This window comes from Dunckerocampus dactyliophorus, chromosome 2, assembly GCF_027744805.1.
Source record: "Dunckerocampus dactyliophorus isolate RoL2022-P2 chromosome 2, RoL_Ddac_1.1, whole genome shotgun sequence".
Lineage (NCBI taxonomy): Eukaryota > Metazoa > Chordata > Actinopteri > Syngnathiformes > Syngnathidae > Dunckerocampus > Dunckerocampus dactyliophorus.
In genome coordinates this window covers 47,758,676-47,781,099 of record NC_072820.1, presented here as the reverse complement: position 1 = coordinate 47,781,099, position 22,424 = coordinate 47,758,676, and the positions used below count along the sequence as shown (strand labels likewise).

Sequence of the window (22,424 nt, the reverse complement as noted above, 5' to 3'; positions counted from 1 at the left end):
TTCAACTCTTGGAAAAATAAACACAAATAGGCAGCAAACACACACATACAATATTTGTCAATCTACGTGTTTTATTTTGAAAATTGTTTTAACCGGATTCTCTCGTCTGGTGTTGAAAAATAATCATTTGTACACTTTATGACTGTTTAAAAAAATCATTCAAAGCACACTTTTGGTTTGTGACAACCAAATTCATTGTATATTTCAATTTCACTATTTAAAAACAAATCTTTCATTTCATTTAAAAATCATTTTGTGCACCTTTTAGTTTGTCAATGTTAAAATAATTCACTGCCCATTTTAATTTGTGATTAAAACAATGAATTGTACATTTTAAGGTGTGACTCGTGAGAAAGTTCTTAATGCTGAAATGATCGTGTCTTTTCGGGTCAAGCAGAGCCGTCCTCCCTAATGCAGTGGATTTGTCAGCAATATAAGTACAGTAGTACCTCGCATCACGTAAACCTCCTTCTACGTAAATTCCACTGAACGTAAAGAATTTATGTAAAGTTTTTTCATCGTATTACGTAAGAAATTCCATACAACATAAAGCGTCAAGAAATTCGATTTGTTAAGTGCTTGGTGACGCCTTGTGACACTTCACGCTCTCATTGGTTGATTATTGGGGCACCGCCTCCGCTGTCATCTCATTGGCTGATTATCAGGGCACTGCCTGTGCTCTCATCTCATTGGCTGACTTATCCAGCGCGTCTGTGTGTTTGTGTGAGACATGCTGCTCCCTTCAACCTCTTCCTCATCGTAGTTGCCCTTCAAATAGTTTGCACGCATTGAAATTTCTTCTTCATGTTTTTACTTTTCTTTGTGTTAAAATGACCGTAGTCATGGGCCCTAAACCAAATGTAAGTGAGAAGAAAAAAAGGGAAAAGTTGTCGATAGAAACCAAGCAGGAAATGATCCAGAAATTCTGACACTTCACGCTCTCATTGGCTGATTATCAGGGCACCGCCTCTGCTCTCATCTCATTGGCTGATTATCAGGGCACCGCCTACGCTCTCATCTCATTGGCTGACTCATACAGCGCATACGTGAGAGTGAGAGACAGGCTTGTCCCTTCAACTTCCTTTCCTCTTCGTAGTCGCCCTTAAACCAACTTAAACAATTAAGTTAAGTTACAAATTAAAATTTTGCACACAGCATCATCGTGTAGTGCGTGTGCGTTCGTCTGTGAGACCAGCTGACTCTTAGACTCTTTGAGTCGCGTTTCGACTCAGGCTAGTCCTCCTCCTCCTCCCCCTCCTACTCTCCACTTGCGCTCCTGATCAAGACATCTCGTGAACGGTAAGATTGTTTTTGTTTTTCAGTTTTATTCATTTACAGTAATCTTATTTATTACCTTATTTTATATTGGAATGTTACACTACTATGTTTATGCTAACGTTTTCTTATATTTTCCCACCATATTTGGTGGACTTTGAATATTTTGAAGTGCCAAGGGGTGAGTTTGGGAAGATCTTGGAACGGATTAGGCTATTTACATGTATTTTACGCTTCGTAAAATACATAAAATACGCTTCGTATAACATAAAAACACTACACTACACAAAAACACTACTCGGAACGGATTATTTACGTTGTAGGGGCGTCTACTGTATGTCCACACTGCACAGGCATTTCACTTCACAGCTCCTGCAAGATAATAATCCCAATCTCATTTAAGATGCCCACATAGTGTTGAGAACATCAATATTCATGTTTCAGCAACATCAATAGTTTCCTGTGTCTCATCCCGAGAAAGAATTGTCACCTTTTTAAAAAAAAAAATAAATGTATGTAATAAATGTTTGGTACAAGTAATACCAACACATCCTGGACTCTTATTTTGAAGATAGGAAGAACAGGAAACATTTGTTGTTAATGTGCATGTCATTATGTTTCAGGTTGTTTCTTTGCCTTTCAAAAAGTACAGGAATAGACACCCAACATAACCTTGTAACAATCGCACTTCCTATTACGAGGGTCGAAGCTACAACACAAATAACTGAGGACCAGATATCAGCTGGAAGAAAAGAACAACAACGACAATACTCTGTTGCCTCCAATACAACTGTTTAATTGCTCCAAATTAATCCCGCATAAAACACTCCCTCCCCCCTGGACCAAACCTTAAAAACACTCCGCACTCCCTCAACCCGTCAACAAAAACAATCAGTCATGTTCCGCAGGACAGGAGCGAGCTGTCCTGCGTTTTTACTTTGGCGGGCTGCACTTCCTGCTGGGAGGAAACTGCAGCCACGTCACTCCTGGTGGTTGCTGCGCAGCTGGCAGCAATTAACACTAGTGGGGTTTAAAAGCCCAGCACCACCTCGAGTACAGCGCTGGTTCATTGCCTCTAATCTTCTGGCCTGTGCTGTTACGTGAGAGGTTTACTCCTCGGATGTCCTTATAGGGGTATCCTGGCTTTGCCACTGTGTACTGCGGTGGCTTTGACACAGAGTGACCTTTCTACCAGATCCTACTGTGACTTATTGTCCACTTTCCTGGCCTCGTCATTTCACCAGACTTTGGAGCTCACATTGGCGACCTTTTTAGCTATTTTCAACATTCAACCATTGTTTGTCTGAACATGCAGTTAGACACCAACAGTGAACATGACATTTGCCAATTATTACCTTCACATTCAGTAAACACCAACATCTGTCTCACATCCAGCCCTTACACATCAAAACATCTACACCTAGGTCACTCGACACCCCCTCCATGAATCCGCTCGTTACCCATAACCACGTTGGATTTACAATTTACTGTGACCGAGTACTGTAACATCAAGTCCACATAGACCAGTCAAGCATATGCTTGACCCTTCAGGCTTCTTCCCCTGCAGGCCCATCAGGGCTCACGGGGTTGCCCAGATAATTGCGAGCGACAAGCTGGGTCGGGTGTAGCTGGGGTTTGCTGACCACCGAAGCGGTCCTCCTTCCTGATGTTCAGCTGCCAGCCGCTCAAGAATGTCATGCAGGGTCTTGACAGTTGTGACTGCACGCAGAATATCCTCCACTGCAGCTTCTGTGGCCGCGGACATGGGAGGAAGCGCCAAAATCAGGCTAGCAGTGTTGCTGTCTGCACTTCCCTCCTGGTCTGCACCGTCCTCCACTGTTTCTGGGCTACGAGGGTCCTCTGCGGCCATCACACCCGTCGATCTCCAGGTCTTGGTTGGAGAGGATGGTTCCGCTTTGGCGTCACATTTTTGCTGGGGATGACCTCTCTCCTTGCTGGTCGGGTCGTGCTTCTCGTGGCGATCGGTGGATTCAGTCCCACTAATTGGATGCAGGTGTGGACCGCTAACTCCTCCCAGGTGAGTCAGCAACACAATGCAGATAGCGCACAACATGACATCCCTCCCGTGCTTCTGCTCTGTCTTTGTCCCGTGGGCTGCCGGGGCTCATTCTTATCAAGTTTTGTGTCCAACAACAAGTCTTGTCATGCTCAAAAGTACTATTTCTCCCTCAGAAGTAGCATCTTTACCTTCCTTCTTCGTCACCCTCTTCAGTTTAAATATATTTAATGTATTTGGAGTTCCACATGACTAGACACGATCAAACATATCAGATTACATCGGGCCCAAAGAGTTTGTTAAAAAAGGGTCGAAAATTCTAAATCACATCACAAATCGATGTAAACGAGGGGGCCAGTGCTGCCAGCTGTGCGTTGGAGCTGCATGTTCCATCCCGCCTGTGGAGGAGGGGACTGGTGCCATTCTGTTGTGGGTCTGAGGAAACACAGCAAGTCAAGACGCAGGGCTCTCTGCAGCTAGCCGCTGAACACAGTGACCTCCGCCTTCCAGTCAAGATGTAGGGCCCCTTTGGCAAGTCAAGACTCTCAGCCTGCTCTATTAGCCAAGCAGCACGCCACCTGTTCCTGAGGTGTGCCATCTCCGCCGGACATGCCTCCCACCACCCATCCCCCTTTTTGCTTGTTGGTTTATGGTTTATTTACTGAAAATAACATTTGACCTGGAATGGGGTTTCATCTCTGCATCTCGGGGGTCGCCTCCAGCAACATCAACATGCGATTCTTTTAATACTTGTCCCCAATATTGTCCAGGGTGCCACATCACTTTCAACTCACACGTAAACTGTAAAAACAGTCCTGCAATAAGCCAACAAAAATGTAGTCATAACAGTATATACTTTCTAAGCTGAACCTCTGCTGATTAAAATATATTTCTTGGGGGGGGGGGGAAAGATCAATATTTTAAAAAAAAAACAGAACAACATAACATCAATCATGAAAACACATTTCATTTCACTTATTCATCGCACTTCTTGGCTCTCCCACCAGCGCCGCCCAGTCTGGCCAATCTGACGTCTGTCATCACCAAGATGAACGTATTAAAGCGTAAACTGTATTAAATGTTGCTAAATGACAGTAAAAGTGTTGTGTAACCCCCCCAGGAGGATTTGAAGGACTTTAGCTCAGGGAATAAGAATTTTCTCCTAACATTGGGGGTTATTCAAACTTGGCTATGAAACTGAGCTGGCAGATAAGAGATGAGAAAAGCAGGAAAAAGGCGTCCTAAATGCCACCCCGACAAGGACGTGGAGACTGGGTCCAATAAGCATCGGGAGACCACTGGTGCCAACGAAAGTGTACTTTATTGATTCCAAAGTAGAACATGTTGGAATAACGTGTGAAATGTGAAACACATCATGGTCATCGTGGGGGTGTCACCACATGTCTGGCAGCCAGGAGCCCATCAGGCTCAACTATGGCATCGCTAGTGGCAGTGGGCCAGGCAGGATGGGAAGCACACATTAAGTGCTTTACACACACTAGAAACCTTGCAATCCAACCTGCACTCGGCGTTTCCTGCATTACTCCTCGACTGTTAAATAAGTTTTGTTTGCCAGTCCTGCAAGTTTTCATTGTCATGTTAAAATATGGTGTATGGTGACACCCCCACTTAAGTCAAACAGTATCATAAATATCAAAATATTTCAAGTGACTGTCTGCAACTCTCAAGGTTAACCAAGAAATCAGAACATCGGCAGCGGCTAGCTTGTTAGCATAGTGCTTTCAAAGACAGCAAACAAACATCTAGACTTGTCCCAATTTGCAACAAAAATGACAAATTGGGGTCTTTGTGTGGTTGTGCTAAGCTATGCATTCAATGATAGCTAACCTTGGCCATTTAACATAGCTAGTGTGCGTGTGTTACGTGGGGGGTGGCTTACGTGCTCAAGACGTCACGCGTGCAACAAAGTTCCTCTAGGAAGCTGCCCAACAGTTGCCAACAGTCCCTTTAGGAATCAGATGTGAAAGGTATCCAGGAAAACGAGTAGACTATATGATTGGCATCGGCATACAGACATGAAGTTTGTGGTGGTGGCGCATAGAACATGTTCAATGTTTTCCTCAACCAAACCACATTGAACACCTTATATACAGCATCCATCCATCCTCTATGCCGCTAATCCTCACTAGGGTCACGGGGGTAGACGGGTAACAGGCAGTGTACACCCTGGCTTGGCCAGCCAATGGCGGGGCAACATGACTCACCCCAGTCGCCATTCTCCTCATATACTCCACAATGACTCGCAGAAGTAATTCTACTTCTGATGGGCGCCACAAACGACACTCGGGTTGGCCAACGCGTAGCAAACCATGCACATGGGAGGCGACAAGTGGCGGCGACCAGCGACACCCGTGAGCGACGTGTTCACATCCAGAGCGAGTTGTACGAGTCTCCCGCATTTTTGATTGGCTGTCAGATGTGGAGGGAATTTTGGGGGTATCAAGGTAGAAGCGAGGAGGCAAAGTGGCCGGTGTTTACTCTTGCTAATAGCGGATCTTGCTAGCATTGGAAGATGAACTTACATAAATTGAATGTAAACTTACCTGACGAGTTCTCATGCTTCTTTTTTTTTTTACATCTATATTTTTTAGAAATGTCAACTAGCTCCAGGAAATCTGACACGCCAAGTATAGCGACTGATTAGCATCCTGTCCGCTCATTAGTCGATCAACTCTCGCCAACTGGTCCTCGTCTGAAAGGTTGGAACATTCTTCAACTTTCTGGGATGGCGTCGCAAGCTGGCGTGTGTATGACGACACGCACCAACACAAAACCTTCACATGCACGGTGGCACGCGATAATCGCCCCAATGTGTCGGTTCCACTGAAGATGAATGGAATAGCGGCCATGTCGCCGCCCGTGTGCGGCGCACTGTCACTACGCAATACGTACCCGGAACGCAATCTGTCTCGCGCATGCGCATGGACTACGTCACTTCCTCCTTTAGTTAATTTTCACAGCGCTTCTGCGACGTCACGTGCTGTGGAAGTTATTTTTGAAATGTATGAACATAAATGGTCAATAACCATACTTCATATGTGTAATATGTTGGGAGGTTATTTTATCAGTGACTCTTGTTAAAATAGTTGGTTAGCTTGGTGATGTTTCTATTGTCTTATGACTGAGCTACGTAAAACTTGGGCAATGCACGTAGCGCAGACGTAACCGTCATATCGGGTTACGGGTTACATCAATAATTCAATAGAAAACGCATTAAATATTTCATGTAAACAAGGAGAGGGCAGAGGGCAATGATGGATACATCTGGAGGATTCAGCTCTTTCAGGGGTTTTTCTAAACGGGGAAATATCATCCCTCCAAACATAACTTCCTAGCACATGCTTTTGTGTTTTACTTTTTTCAGTAGCGAAAAGGGCTTCTTAATTGTCCACTTGCATCATGGATATGAGAAAAAAAAGATTATGTTGTTATTTCTCAATTTTCTATCTATCTTACTTACGTTTTGGTCGCGGAGGGGGGACTTATTGTGTATTGCTTGCTGCCATACGGATGGCGTAGATTACACATGCCTAACATGTGACTGCCGGCCGGATGTAGACGCGTTGTACACATGCGTAGAGCCCAGTTGAACACATTGCCTTCCGGGTACGTACTGTGCAGTGACACGCCCCTAAGACTTGACAAGTGCAAGACGACAGACTTACACACGTGTTCTTTCTTCTTCTATTCCGCCCGCGTGTTTGTTCACGGCGCCACACGTAGGTGAGCTTGTGTATTACATGGTTTTCACGCCCGTCTGCTCGCAACTATTTACAAAAAGAAATCTCAGGGATGTTCCCATTGTTATTTTCCAAAATATTTCAACTTTCTTAAATAATTTGTCAATTTCTTCTGTAATATGTGATTCCCACACTGTAACCTCTCATTTCCACCAAATTACATAAAAAATACCATTTTAATGTGACTAAAATGACACTTTAACTAGTCAAAGAATGCAATATCGATATTTTTACTTCATTCCCATAAAATTAGCTACTTTCTCCACGTCCGCTGTGTCATTTTCTAACTATTTCAACTTTCTTCTCATAATTTTGTCTTTATTCCATTCTTATAACTTACATTAATCTTGTAAAATTCATTTTCCTCGTAGGATTACGCATTTTTCGACTTAATTCATGTAGAATAAGCGAGGACAAATTTTTGCTGTTTTGTTTTCGGTGTGTTTGTATTTGCCCTCTTGTTGAGAAAAATGGTGGTCTGTTGCCGGGTAGCAGCTTGTTCTTTGCTTTGTGCCTCATTTTAGCTGAGTTCAATAAGTGATTCAATGTTAAAGGATGTTGCTTCTAAATATGTTGTCTAAAATGTGCTTTTGTTTTGGATGGATTCATTTTCTCCTGATTGTGTTAGCTCCTGAACTGCAAATAGTACGAGCCTTAGTTTGTAAACTGGTGTTTTGCGGATTGTTTGGGATCATGTGCACACCGATTATGATCAGGATTCATGAAAGCAACCGAATTAACGCAGAGTGGTGATCTTTCAGCACCGGCGTCTTTGAAGGAGCAGCCGGATCACCCAGCCGAGACCATCCCATCACTTCTGACAAATAAATGGTTGTTCGAACCAGCAATAAAGAATCGAGAGGAGGGCTGTGAAGAGACCAGGTAAAAACGTTACAAGATGAAGGGTTGTTAAAATGTTCAGAAATGATGAATGCATTTCTGCAGTCTTACAAAGGCCATTGAGTTTCACACAAGCCCCTCTAAAGAAGCATTTTTCTGTCCATCTAGCATGTGTGCTGTTCCCCCCATACGGCTTCACATCAAACTGGGAACCATCCGTCCATTTCCACACATCGTTCTGAAAAATAAAGAGCAGTACTGAGCATTTGTCTTGTGAGAGCTACTTTTACAAGATGAAAATGGCATCTTCATTGAGGATTTCAGCCCAAACTAACTTGTTCAGCTACAACATTAATGTACATGTTGGTATGTCCAATACGCAACAGCATGTCTTGGTCAACCTGTGGTCTCTCAATCACCCACCTCTTTGTTGCCCCCAATCCAAGCATCCCGCTCAGGAATCAATCCCCGGAGGAACTCATTCGTGGCGTGGGTGTGAGCTGAGGCCAAGTGTCCACCCATGGCTACGCAGTGCTTCTGAAAAAGCAACAGAGGACGCATAGACTGGCATGAACTGTGGCTGGAGTTTGAGATTAAAGGTGAGATTAGCGGTTTGGGAGTGAGTACAGAAGCCCATCAGGTTGTGAGGTCTGGCATGGCTACTATTAATGATACGATGAAAGTGGCAGTGTGCAAGGCATGATTGGAAGCGAACACTAAGTGCCTGATGAAGCTTGGTGGTCCCAGCGTCAGGGAATGACGTGTGGATGTTCTCCACTGGAGCTGAACAGCTGTGGCACCATGTTCATGTCCCCACCCACGATGTCGCCATCCATCACCATAGTTTCGATAGCAAAGTCGATGAACAAAGACATCAGCTATCTCCTCAAACAACCTAGGGGAGCTGCAGTTAAGAAGCTGGAGAGAATGGGAGTCTTGATCTGGAAGAACACGTCATCCATGCCAATGAAGTCCAGAAGGCAGAAAGAGATTGTCAAAGAAAGAAGACAGCTGAAAAAAACAACGGATGAAAGCTCCAGAGGAGGAAAAGGTGGCAAGTGACTTCCCGCAGGCAGAAGTCAAAGACCGTCTATCAGCTTTGAGGAGAGCAGAGAATTTGAGAAGAAGACATAAAACAAAGGAGATGGCGAGATCAAACTTTTTCAAAAGTGGCAAACTCAGAACATCCAAAACAGACCTGGAAGCCTACTTCAAAGAATCGCACAGATATCCAGCGGTGCGGACAGACAATTCTTCCACGAGCCATCGATACAACCTCCAGAACATCAGCTGGATATTAGCCCCCCCAAGCGCATGCCGGACGAGAGCTGCTTCTTCCCCTGGGCCCAATGGAGTCCCATACCGGCTGTACAAAAACACACCAGAGATACGTTTTCTTTGGACTCTGATGAAAGTGGTGTGGCAGAAGCCAACAATTCCAAATGTGTGGTGGAGAGCTGGAGGTATCCTAATCCCCAAGGAAAAGGACTTCCCATATCAGCCCGTTTCACCAAACCAGCGTCCTAAATGTTGAAGGGAAAATGTTAAAGGCCAGCTGTCTTCCTGGACAAGAGCCACTACGTTGACACCACGGGGAAAAGGCAGGGATTCCCTGCTTCTCCGGTTGCTTGGAGCATACAAGTATGATACGGCATCAAATCCAAGCTGCCAAAAGAGCTGGAAAACGCCTCAATGTTGTGTTCAAGCACCTCGCCAATGCCTTTGGGTCAGTTCTCACCGCCTCCTCTGGACGGCTTTCAACTTTTTCAATGTCCCAGAATCAGTCACCGGCCTCATCAAGTCCTGCTTCCATGACGTACAGCTACCTGCTACCTGTGAAGGGGAGAGACATCTCCTTGGCCCCAAAGTAACGTCAGGTGTTGCCGATGGGCTCCCTTCAGGTGTCGTGGGCCTATCATCGAAACCACTATGAAGGAGGGTGCCCACCCAACCCCGATGAAGTTTGAGACCCACCCCCACTCACAACATCACCGCAGCTTCAAGATGACTGATGCATGCATTAACATTCATGACCCAGGTGTCCATGTTCATTTGGGGATTGATCCACCTAGTCCAGGGGTCGGCAACCTCTTCAGCCTCCTTGTGGCGGCTCCCTTTGCCGAGCACGGTGATAACACAAAGTCAAAGTGAAGAAGGGCCTCTACTTGCTGTACGCTAGCGCAATTTAATACTAAGATTTCTATTCGGACTATTCTTCCTTTTGTCATTTTTAGACCAGTCTGCTGCTACTGTTTCCCATTCAAAGCATGCAGTAAATGCTTTTGCTTCACGGCTACGTTGCATATTAAAATGATACGTGTGTGTGTCTGTGCTGTAACAGTGTGGATGTATAAAAATGAGGGTTAAAAGCAGCCAAATATTTTTGCAGGTTTTAATTTGAAGGATTAAGCAAGGTTGGCGTACCTCAGCATCATGCCATGTCTTGTTGACACCCACATACAGGAAACAGCGATTGTCATGGCCACTCCATGGCGAAGGGCAAACTGAAGATGAAAGATGAAGAAAAGGTATCAAACTACAGGAACATTATTTTTCTTAGACTTAAATTAATTGGCATGCTAACCTTTATTATTATTTTTTTTACCTTTACCTATATTACCTTTATTGACCAGCTGAGGCTGTGAATGTAAAACAAAACAATGATTAGTCAACTGCAGCTCATCAAGGGCTAACATCCAAGCAACCTTTTTGGACATGCTCAATTGACAACTCCCTTCACTTCCGTCTTATACTTCACTTCCACAATATTTTGACTTCATTCAGAACAGAACTTTTACGCAACCTCGTTTGCAAAAATGCCAACTTTTGAATATTTTAGCTTGATGCGACTAAAATGTTGTTACTTTTCCTCAGGATGACATTATTCTCATATTAATACCGAGATTAGATTACAACTTTTACCTCTTGATGTGCCACGGGGTGCAAAAGGCTGCACTTGGACACCCTTGTGTCAGTCAGTACATCATTTGTCTCACAGACCCATCTGCTTCTTATTTTAGCTGTTTTTAGCTGAATTCTACAAGATCAGTTGTTTTTACCTCGTTCACTGATCCTGCACTGTTCTGGCTGGTCATTGGTTCTGGCTGATCCTGCACGTTTGCTTCTGGCTGACGCTGCACGTTTGGTTCTGGCCGACGCTGCACGTTTGGTTCTGGCCGACCCTGCACATTTCGACCCTGCACGGTTGGTTCTGGCCGACGCTGCACGTTTGGTTCTGGCCGACCCTGCACGTTTCGACCCTGCACGTTTGGTTCTGGCCGACGCTGCACGTTTTCACCCTGCACGTTTGGTTCTGGCCGACGCTGCACGTTTGGTTCTGGCCGATGCTGCACGTTTGGTTCTGGCCGACGCTGCACGTTAGGTTCTGGCCGACGCTGCACGTTTGGTTCTGGCCGATGCTGCACGTTTGGTTCTGGCAGATTCTCCCCAAAAGGTTTGAGCACATTATCCAGGTTTGGTTCTGGCTGATCCTGCACGTTAGGTTCTGGCCGACGCTGCACATTTGGTTCTGGCCGACCCTGCACGTTTGGTTCTGGCCGACCCTGCACGTTTCGACCCTGCACGTTTGGTTCTGGCCGACGCTGCACGTTTGGTTCTGGCCGACCCTGCATGTTTCGACCCTGCACGTTTGGTTCTGGCCGACGCTGCACGTTTGGTTCTGGCCGATCCTGCACGTTTTCACCCTGCACGTTTGGTTCTGGCCGACGCTGCACGTTTGGTTCTGGCCGACGCTGCACGTTTGGTTCTGGCCGATGCTGCACGTTTGGTTCTGGCCGACGCTGCACGTTAGGTTCTGGCCGACGCTGCACGTTTGGTTCTGGCCGATGCTGCACGTTTGGTTCTGGCAGATTCTCCCCAAAAGGTTTGAGCACATTATCCAGGTTTGGTTCTGGCTGATCCTGCACGTTTGGTTCTGGCCGACCTTGCATGTTTGGTTCTGGCCGACCCTGCACATTTGGTTCTGGCCGACGCTGCACGTTTGGTTCTGGCCGACGCTGCACGTTTGGTTCTGGCCAACGCTGCACGTTTGGTTCTGGCCGATGCTGCACGTTTGGTTCTGGCAGATTCTTCGCAAAAGGTTTGAGCACATTCTCCAGGTTTGGTTCTGGCTGATCCTGCACGTTTGCTTCTGGCCGACCTTGCACGTTTGGTTCTGGCCGACCCTGCACATTTGGTTCTGGCCGACGCTGCACGTTTGGTTCTGGCCGACGCTGCACGTTTGGTTCTGGCAGATTCTCCGCAAAAGGTTTGAGCACATTCTCCAGGTTAGGTTCTGGCCGACGCTGCACGTTAGGTTCTGGCTGATGCTGCACGTTAGACGGTGCCAATGGCATGAAGTTGAAGATGCAGGTGAGTCCAATGATCAAGACCAAGAGGATGATGGCCAACAGGATGGTAAAGGTCTTTGGAGGCATCTTGCACGGTATGTCTAGCGTGCCCTGCTTGTTGCAAGTTCTTGTGATGGCGTCTGTCTGTACCTGAGAAGAGGGAAGAGGACACTTGATCAACAACTCCACTAGCTTCTATTTTCTATTTATTTACAGGAGACTGTCAGGTTAGCTTGTTCAACATTTATTCAATCCATTTTATATTTACAATTTAAACACAGGTTGCCATTGAATAAGCATTTCCCCTTTACTGTTCCTCACATGCTGCAGCCTGAGGGTCTCAAACATGGCCCGTGGCCCCCCTACATGACATTGAACTTTGGTAGAAGTGAGTCTCACATGCCCTCGTCTGTGTGGTAATGACTTTTTCAACAGGACAATGCTGCTGAATGCTGTGAATACCTGACACTACATCCTATTTTCACAAGTGTATATAGATATATACATACATAGATTGCTTGAAGTGTGCCTCCACTGCTCACTCAGCAGCGCCACAGGAATATTTCTACTTTGTTGACAGCTTAGTCAGCCATGTTTTCATCAACAATGGCCATCACAAACAAAGAAAGATCAGAAAGTTTAAGGTATATATAAAAGACTGTACTTCCTGAGGAGACTGAGGAAATTTGGCATGTCCAACACAATCCCGAGTTGCTTCTACAGATGCACCATCGAAAGTGTCCTTACCGCCTCCATCACTGTTTGGTACGGTAACTGTACAACACGTGATAGGAAGGCACTCCAGCGGGTGATCAAGACCTCACAGAACGGGGGGGGGGGAGGAGGAAGTAAGGGTCCGACAGTAAATGCTTGCTCTAAGCGTTGATCTATGGAGCCCACGCTGGTGGCAAGGGCGGTGGTGGTGTCCATCATTTCGCGCAGTGACGTCTCGTGGCTTCCTACCAGCTGTCCTTGATGGGACAGGGCGGAGCGCAGGTGTTCCAAATCTGCGGGTTCCATGTTTGGCCAGTTATTCTGTGTGTTGGAACCCGAAATGCAGATTGGACACAGCGCTTGGTAAAAAATACAATTTATTACTGCAGGTAATAAATACAAATACAAAAAGGTACATCCCTCCGTCCTGGATAGACATCCATCCATCCATTTTCATTACAATGAAGCTAACATGTTATTTTTAAAAGCAAACTGTCCAAAATGTCTTTTGCTGAGCGAAAGAATGAGATAATTGTCCCAATACTTGTGTCCATGTGACGTATCAGCACATACATGGACGTTAAAACCTTCGATCATCATTATCATCATCATCATCACGGCCAGCCACACGTCCATGACTGGAGGAAGAGGAAGAAGTCACGTGACCACCAAATGAGACAAAGGAGGAGGCTTTGCTTTCTGTGACGCGTGACTTGACAGCACGTGGAGACGTTTGGAAGCAAGTCATGTTTCTAGTTGCATCCAATAGAATGAAACATTAGAAATGAATAGGAAGAACAATCCAAGCTTCTATTGATTTATACAGGGTCAGGCAAAATGATCTGACACATTTGTAGGTTAAATAAAAGGCCAATAAAGTAAAACAAAACAAAGTGTTTTTATTTTGGAAAAGTACATATAATGCCATTCTGTTTCATTATGTTTTAAAAATTACATCAGTCAAATGGGATCCATTATTGTCCACACTCAGTGCAGATCCAAAAGCTGTGGAGTTGGTAAGTCATAACAAGATCATGTTTGGAGCTGGTACGGGATCATGTCTACCAAGATTGAAGTGCAAACGGAATGCTCGTTGTGTTGCAGTTACAGATGGCAGCAACTGAAAAAGAACCGAAAAACAATGGCATGATAAAGAAAAAAAGCAAAATGGCATTATATGAAAAAAATGGAATTATATGTACTTTTCGAAAATAAAAACACTTTGTTTCTTTACTTTATTTGCCTTTTATTTAACCTACAAATGTGTCAGATCATTTTGCCTGACGCTGTACTTGTTGTGCAATTAGGAAAAAACATTTGTTATTCCTTGTTTGCTTTTAGTCTGAAAGCATATTGAAAATGGGATTCATTATCATTTGTTTTTTTTTTTTTTTTTTTTTTTTTCTTCTTTTTTTTTTTCTCATTTGTTTTTTTTTTTAACTTTCGGCTTTAATGTGAAAACCCAATAAACGAATAATGGATGGATTCGTCCTTGATCCGTTTCATCCGTTTTCCAACTGTGCAGGAAAGTGGAAAAACAATTTGTTCTCCGTTTTTCTAACCTGCCCTCTGGGAGACGCTTCAGGTGGATCAAGTAGGCCCAAAAACAGCTGCTTCCCTTGGAGGATCGGTACTGCCGACACCTACGGACTCACACACACGATCCCTTCTTTTTTGTTCTGTTATTTGTTTAGTATGCTAACATAATGATGGTAGTTGTGGCCCTGGCCCGTGCTGGTTGGGGTGGGGGCAGCTGGTTGGGGCCCTCCTACTCGTTGGGGGCCTAAGGCAATTGCCTACTTTGAAAATAGATAATATGAATTTAGCTTTCAGATGGCTTTCTTTTTTGCTCTGTTATTTGTTTAGTATGCTAACATAAGCAATTGCCTACTTTGCCTTAATGGTAGGTCCGCCCCTGTGTGTGTGTGTGTGTGTGTGTGTGTGTGTGTGTGTGTGTGTGTGTGTGTGTGTGTGTGTGTGTGTGCATATTGGCCCTGCCCCGTGACTGGTGGCCACCAGGTGCCACATTCATTGTGACTGCTCCGCTCAGTCAGGTGCAAGGTGAGACCTCGCCCTCCTCCTTGAAGCGATGGCCTTTCACGCGTCTAGGATTTTTATTTTGCTGCTTGTCGCCTCACTCAGTGCCATGTTTTTTGTGCTGTATCAGTCCAAATTATCCCGAGACATCAGGTAAGTGTCCTTTTTGCTGACATTCAAGTTCCATACTGTAGGTCAGGTGTGTCCAAAGTGCAGCTATTTATGAAAATGCCTCATTTTTCTTGAAGTATTAGCTGGGATCGCTTTTAGCGTGTTGAACAAAAAGGTGGAAAGTATCAAAGTAGGCTCCCTGTAAATTTGGACACCTCTGCTGTACTGTAGATTAACCCCCTTAATTTGCAGTTTTGCTCGACAGAGGTATAGAATCCACTTTGTGTCAAAAAGGTGTTTATGACATGTCTTGGTTGATTTATGACCCTATGTCATAAAAGTTTATGATATGGCAATAAAACAATAAAACATCAACGAGTTTTCACACCTACGTGTCAGGGATGAAAGCATCAGCAAGCGGACATGCGGAAGTCATAAAACAAACAAACAATCATAAAATCATTCCCACGTGACTGTGTTTTCTTCCGGCTGCGTGTGGGGGAAGCCCCCAATCCCATACCCCTCCTTTCCTAACCAGCCCTCCTCCAAACCCAATACCGCCCTCTCCGGCCTCTCTGTGGGTCTGGTAGTGTCTCAAAAATGTAGTTTTCCCACTTAAACAATATAAATAATACTGCTAAGACAGTCAAAACATTACTCATAACTCTTTTTTTACCACATTCCCATTGAAACAATACAAATAATACTACTAAAACAGTCAAAACATTGAATCCTTAGCTCACACGTCCCCATTCAAACCATATAAACCGGCCAATTGCAAAGACAGTCAAAACGTGACAACCGTGGATACTAGTCTTTCTACTACAGCTATTTTGTTAAAAATTATATTTTCTTAAAAAATATCATGATTACCTATCAGTCGTCCTTCGACAAGCCTTGTTTCTTCAAGAACAAAGTAGAAATGACCCATCTAGGCCACTCCCTCCTGCATCTAGACCACTCCCCCCAACCGGCCGATACAATTACTGTTGAAAAGGTCATGGGGTGAGGAGGTGGGGCTAAAGGAAGGAGGCGTGACTTTGTTATTTACTTTAGAACGTGAGTATTATTTTAAAGGGCATTGATGGGCGTGGTGAAGGTGCTGAGGGTTGTGGAAATGTGTGAGATGTCTTTTACAGTATAACGAGGGGTGTTTGAGTCAAACTATGAGTGATTGTTGGAAAAAAATAGCGGTGTTCAGGAAAAAGAGTCTGCATCTTGACGGGGGATGCCTGGTGGTTTGTGAGTTTAGAGGCATGGGAGTAGTTCCCTTTGTGGATGTATACAGAGGTTATGCAGCTGTGAATCTATTCTACTGAATTTGAAAAAATAAAGATCGCCATTCAAGAATTCATCGTTTACATGCAACATGTGCACGACCAAGGGGATGTAGGACTTACGAGAATGTTATCAAGTGTAGCGGTGAGAACGGATTCGCTACTGCGTGAAGAGGGTGGATCTTTTCTCGTCGATTGTTCGAGATCACACATCTGGCTGCTGGTCAGATATGCCACCTCTACTGCTAATACTGCAGGACCAAGGACAGTTCTGCAGAAAGAGCGGGATTTCCCAATTCGCCTTGCGTTCAAGGCGGTAGACTTCCCAAAGCTGGCTGATCTCTTGAAAGAAATTAGTTTGTTTTTCACACAAGATAGTGTGAAGCGAAGGCATGACCTGCTGGGGAAGAGGTTAACCACTCGAGCTGAAGACAATGTTGGAAGACAGAAGATGACTAGTTATAAGAGGCGAATAAATCCGATCACCGTTTTTGACAGAGAACTGGAGGTTGATGGTTTGGTCGGAAGAGCGCCTGTTTGTGAATTAGAGACTGATTCCGTGTGATTCTATCACACATGCTGGGCTCCACCTTCTACAAAGACCTACCAGAGCCCAGCCTACCAGTACCGCCTCCCACAACCATCGTCTCTTTGGGCGAGAGGCCTACAATATCCTGCAGACTGTGTGCGGATTTTATCAAGCCTAGAATTAACATCCCTGCGTGCTTTTCTCTATGTAAATGTTGATCATTCAGTTTTATATCAAGGTTTAATGCTTATTAAGTAAATAAAGTATACATTTGAATGTGGTGTTGTGTATTTTGTTTTATTTGCCTCTCCCACCCCCCTGATCGTGTGTGTGTGTGTGTGTGTGCGTGTGATAAAGTGATACTTCAAATATTGTATTTTTTAATTTATTTATTTATTTCCAAACGCAGTACCAGTATACTGCAAGTACCCAAATACAAGAATGTACTATATTCTATTTATTTATTTATTTCCAAACACAGTACCAGTATACTGCAAGTACCCAAATACAAGAATGTACTATATTCTATTTATTTATTTATTTCCAAATGCAGTACCAGTATACTGCAAGTACCCAAATACAAGAATGTACTATATTCTATTTATTTATTTATTTCCAAACGCATCAGTCTTTGCCGCCCTTACCTAGTCTTCGTGAAGCTTTGATCAACAGGACTCCTCTTGGAACTTCTTCTCCTGGCTTGTTTGTCATGAATGAACATCCTGACTCGCGTCCATTTGGTGTGACTTCTCTCGCGAGTCCACCCTGACCGCATCTCCATTTGGTCTGCTTTCTTATGTTAAAATGTTTTGCATCGTGACGTCATCCTCTGAGCATGATGTATTGGACTTGTAGAGCTTTCCTCACACAGCCATGCTATCCCTGCAGCGTCTTATCTTTTAATCAGCACTCTAGTGTTATGAATGACTAAAGGAAGGTAGACTTGCAACCATTTGGGCTCTGTTAATAAAAATAAAAAGTCTAGAACATATAAAGTTAATATAAAACGATAGATAGTGACTTTGTTAGGTATGTGTCCTTCTGAAAGCCTTTCCTACAAAGGCACGTCTTGACTGAAAAGTGTGAATGTTGGTCATTAGCAAACCTGATTGTCCTGATGCATACTTGTACATTTGACATTACAGGGCCAATTCCTCCCCCTAAAGTGGATGCAAATACTGTACATACTGTATGATGGCTAACAGAAAGACACACATATACTGTTTACATATGACCAATGTCATATTTATTATCACTATGTATATATTGGCACTTAATACACCCGGAGAGATTGGTTAGAGGTTGTTATTATTGTTATTCATTGTCTAGTTGTCCAGATATGATGTTTTGTATGAGTTCATTTTTATTTTCATTGTGACCTTTTTAATCACAGTTAATTAGTACATATGTGTACTGTTCATTTTGACCTCTCTTTTACTTCTTTCTTCATTTTTTCTTTTTATTACAGTTAGAACATGATGTTCGAGGGTTGGTAATGACACAATATGCATGCTCCCCGTGCATTCTGTATGAAATCCTACAGAAGTACTGATATGATGCTACTTCAGTTACACATTTGACGAATACATCACTAGCAGCAATTTTAAAGGTTCTTTCAGTTAGATATGCATATGTGCCTGATAGGACAGGACGCTCCATTTGTTGTATAATGTATAATCATGCCATTCTCTCAGCAGGGGGTCGTAAGCACAATACGCTTTTTTATTTATTTAATTTCCAAACACATCGCCGGTATACTGTAAGCATTCAAATACTAAAGCAGTGACATTATTTGATTTTAAAAAACAAACCAACAAACATGCCCTGACTTGTCTCCAGGACATGGGGGGCCTCAGCAGGCAGGCTATGCTTCCTCAATCTCCACCCCCTTTCCACAGATACCCGACCAACTACATTCTACTGTCATCTGGAACTTGATTGAGAGAAGGAGACTCTTTTTTTCCCCAACCCCTATTTAATTCAACATGGCGCAGCAGAAGTCTTCAGGTAATATCCACCCTTTACTGATTACCACAAACCCATCATCCATCATTGGAGAACATTCCTATCATTAGAAATTCCTATGTAAAACACTATTGTCTAAACATTGACTAATATTTGTTTTTAAAGAGTGCTCATTAGATATAGAATATAATGTGTAGATATATATGTACTGTATGATATAGATTTCCTTTTCATCTCTGACATTATCTTAAAATATGCTTGATACTACTGTGTTGCCAGGCAAATTCTATTGTTTTAGATCAACTTTATACAGAATGTTCTAGACTTTTTATTTTTATTAACAGAGCCCAAATGGCTGCAAGTCTACCTTCCTTTAGTCCTTCATAACACTAGAGTGCTGATTAAAAGATAAGACACTGGGGATAGCATGGCTATGCTAGGAAAGCTCTAGGAGTGCAATACATCATGCTCAGAGGACGACGTCACGATGCAAAACATTTTAACATAAGAAAGCAGACCAAATGCAAGTATAAAGTCTGATTTAACGCCAAGGGGTCAAGCTGATAGCTTTCAACAGTAATTGTATCAGCTGGTTGGGGGGAGTGGTCTAGATGCAGGAGGGAGTGGCCTAGATGGGTCATTTGTACTTTGCCATTGAAGAAACAAGGCTGGTGGATGGACGGCTGACAGGTAATTATGACATTAAAATATAATTTTTAACAAAATAGCTGTAGTAGAAAGACTGGTATCTAAGGTTGTAACGTTTTGACTGTCTTTGCAATTGGCCGGTTTATATGGTTTGAATGGGGACGTGTGAGCTAAGTATGCAAAGTTTTGACTGTTTTAGTAGTATTATTTATAATGTTTCAATGGGAATGTGTTAAAAAAAAAGAGTTTGCAATGCTTTTGACTGTCTTAGCAGTATTATTTGTATTGTTTCAATGGGAATGTGGTAAAAAAAAAAAGAGTTTGCAATGCTTTTGACTGTCTTAGCAGTATTATTTATATTGTTTAAATGGGAAAACTACATGTTTGAGACACTGCCAGACACACAGACAGGCCGGAGGGGGCGGTATTGGGACCCCAGTGGGGTTGGAGGGGGGTTGCAGGGTGGTCATTAGAAAAGGAGGGGTATGGAATTGGGGGCTTCCCCCACACGCAGCCGGAAGAAAACACAGTCATGTGGGAATGATTTTATGACTGTTTGTTTTATGACTCCCGCATGTCCGTTTTAAGAAAATATCTGTAGTAAAAAGGTGGTAGCTAAGGATGTAATGTTTTTTGTAAAAGCACATCATAAATTAAGTCTTTTAAAAACAACACTTATAGATTATAGTTGTAAAAAGAGTTTGCAGTGTTTTGACTGTTTTAACGTCTTTTAAAAACAACACATATAGATTATTGTTGTAAAAGTATTAAATTAGGTTGACTAAAATACAAGAAAGAGGTAAAAAAAAGAGTTTGCAATGTTTTGACTGTCTTAGAAGTATTATTTATATTGTTTAAATGTGAAAACTACATGTTTGAGACACAACCTGAAACACAGACAGGCCGGAGGACGTCTTAGGGGCGTGAGACACACCCAGATAAGGCTGCAGAACGTCTTGGGGGTGGTGGGGTTGCAGGGGGGTCGTTAGGAAAGGAGGGGTATGGAATTGGGGGCGGCCGGAAGAAAACACAGTCAGGTGGGAATGATTTTATGATTGTTTGTTTTATGACATCCGCATGTCCGCTTCCTGATGTTTTGATCTTCGTCACATAGGTGTGAAACTTCTTTCATGTTTTATGGCTTCCAGATGTCCGCTTCCTGATGCTTTGATCCCTGACACATAGGTGTGAAAACGCTTTGATGTTTTATTGTTTTATTGGTATGCCATAAACTTTTATTGTTTTATTGGTATGCCATAAACATGTCACGTAGGTGTGAAAACGCTTTGATGTTTTATTGTTTTATTGCCATATCATAAACTTTTAATCAAACTTTTAATCAATCAAGACATGTCATAAATACCTTTTTGACACAAAGCGATTCTATACCTCTCTTGCTTGCATTTCCTTCTCCTGAAAAAGCATCCAAACGCATTTAAGCTCTCACTCTCCTCCACTTCAGCTGGACGACTTTCTCTCGGAAATTTAACCTGGCCCTGGAGGACCGTTCCTTCGAGACAAAGGCCACCACTTGCCGGGCTCCTTCGTACGACTCATCGGTGACCTCGATGCCCCCTGCAGAGCTAGAGACCCCCATGCCCGTCCTCCTGAAAGCAAAATTCTCAAAGCTTCCGGTGTGGGATTTTGAGGATATTTATAACCAGGATGCACCTCCCAGACAGTCGGTGAGAAAGAAGAGGAGCGATGGGATTGAAGGCTTTGAGTAAACGTGCTGCACTCTGCTTTTCTTTTTTCCCCCACAGACGTGCCGCCAATCCCTCAGGAATTCCCCGGATGAGAGTTTCAGGAAGGCTTTCCTTCCCAACATGCGCTTGTTCCTGCACAAAAACAACATCAACATGAGCGAGTGGAACAGACTGTCCCACTTTAACAATCCCTTTGGCTTCATGGGCTTCACTTACGGTGGTACGTGCAGACGCCGTCGTCTTCTCTGCCAACGATGCTGGCTTACATACATGCTTAATATGTGGCGAGAAACGCCACAAAACGCTGAAAGACATTTTCAACACAAGCTCTCAAAACTTTCTGAAAAGCTGCCATGTATTTCAAAGTAGATCTACAAAGTACATCAAAGTACGTCTACATCGTGGTCATACCCGCAGTCGAAAGAGCAACCACATCTGACTGATGGCCGCCACACAAGGCATTCATTTTTCATTAATTTTCAATGTAACCTGCGCTACAGGGCGATTATTGTATTGTATTATTATCTCTATACTCTTTTTCAGAAATGTCAAATAGCTCCGGGAAATCTGACACCGCAAGTATAGCGTTCATTGGTCGATCAATGAAACCCCCGCTGGTTGGTCCTCATCTGGGCGACAGCGATGAAAAGTTGAAACATTTTCAACTTTCTGGGATTGCGTCGCAAGCCAGCGTGTGCACGATGACACGCACGAACACAAACTTTCACACGCACAAATGGACGGTGAGCCGCGATAATCGGCCCAGCGCGACGTTCCGCTGAAAATGAATGGAGTAGATGTGATGTCGCCTCCCGTGTGTGGCGTTCAATAGGCTGTGAAATCACTGTGCTGCACACTTCTTGGCATCCGTTACACATGCACACTGCACTTCTGTTTCTTGTATGCTACTGTTATAAATGGTCAAATTCAGGTTAAAACTTTTGAAAGTTTATAAGATTTTGTTTTAAACTGATGTTTTGGGGCTTCAGACTATTTTACTTTTGTGGGTGAGGGGGTAAAATGGCTCTTTTGGGAGCAAAGGTTGCCGACCCCCGGTCTAGACCAATTGTTCAACCTGGGACGCGCATTTTTCAACTGTCATTAAGTCGCAACCCACTTTTAATGAAGTCATTTTAAATTTCTATTAGTTGTTGTTATTTTTTACAGTTTTATTTTTATGAATTTTTTAATGTTT

The 22,424-nt window shown here is 43.6% G+C and overlaps 2 protein-coding genes across 10 annotated transcripts in view; one reads left to right on the top strand and one right to left on the bottom strand.

The window, feature by feature from the left end:
* Window positions 1-4,615: 4,615 nt before the first annotated feature.
* On the bottom strand, window positions 4,616-16,011 carry LOC129167913 (proteoglycan 4-like). The gene is made up of 7 exons (XM_054752605.1): window positions 15,978-16,011; window positions 10,953-12,392; window positions 10,514-10,532; window positions 10,318-10,397; window positions 8,317-8,430; window positions 8,005-8,131; window positions 4,616-7,920 (listed from the first exon to the last, which is right to left on the bottom strand). Exons 2-7 carry the CDS (start codon window positions 12,327-12,329, stop codon window positions 7,865-7,867), a joined length of 1,773 nt encoding a protein of 590 aa, XP_054608580.1. The 5' UTR covers window positions 12,330-12,392; window positions 15,978-16,011; the 3' UTR covers window positions 4,616-7,864.
* LOC129177619 (alpha-N-acetylgalactosaminide alpha-2,6-sialyltransferase 1-like) overlaps window positions 15,004-22,424 on the top strand; it is a 23,623-nt gene continuing 16,202 nt past the window's right edge. For 4 of the 9 annotated variants that reach the window (XM_054768946.1, XM_054768940.1, XM_054768939.1 and 1 more), the window contains exons 1-3: window positions 15,004-15,146; window positions 20,986-21,208; window positions 21,287-21,449. In XM_054768946.1, coding sequence (XP_054624921.1) covers window positions 15,046-15,146; window positions 20,986-21,208; window positions 21,287-21,449 — 487 coding nt within the window. In that variant the 5' untranslated portion in view covers window positions 15,004-15,045. Of the gene's footprint in view, window positions 15,147-18,138; window positions 19,566-20,637; window positions 20,709-20,985; window positions 21,209-21,286; window positions 21,450-22,424 lie in introns of those variants that run through there. The other 5 variants (XM_054768943.1, XM_054768944.1, XM_054768942.1 and 2 more) reach the window with 5 other exon arrangements.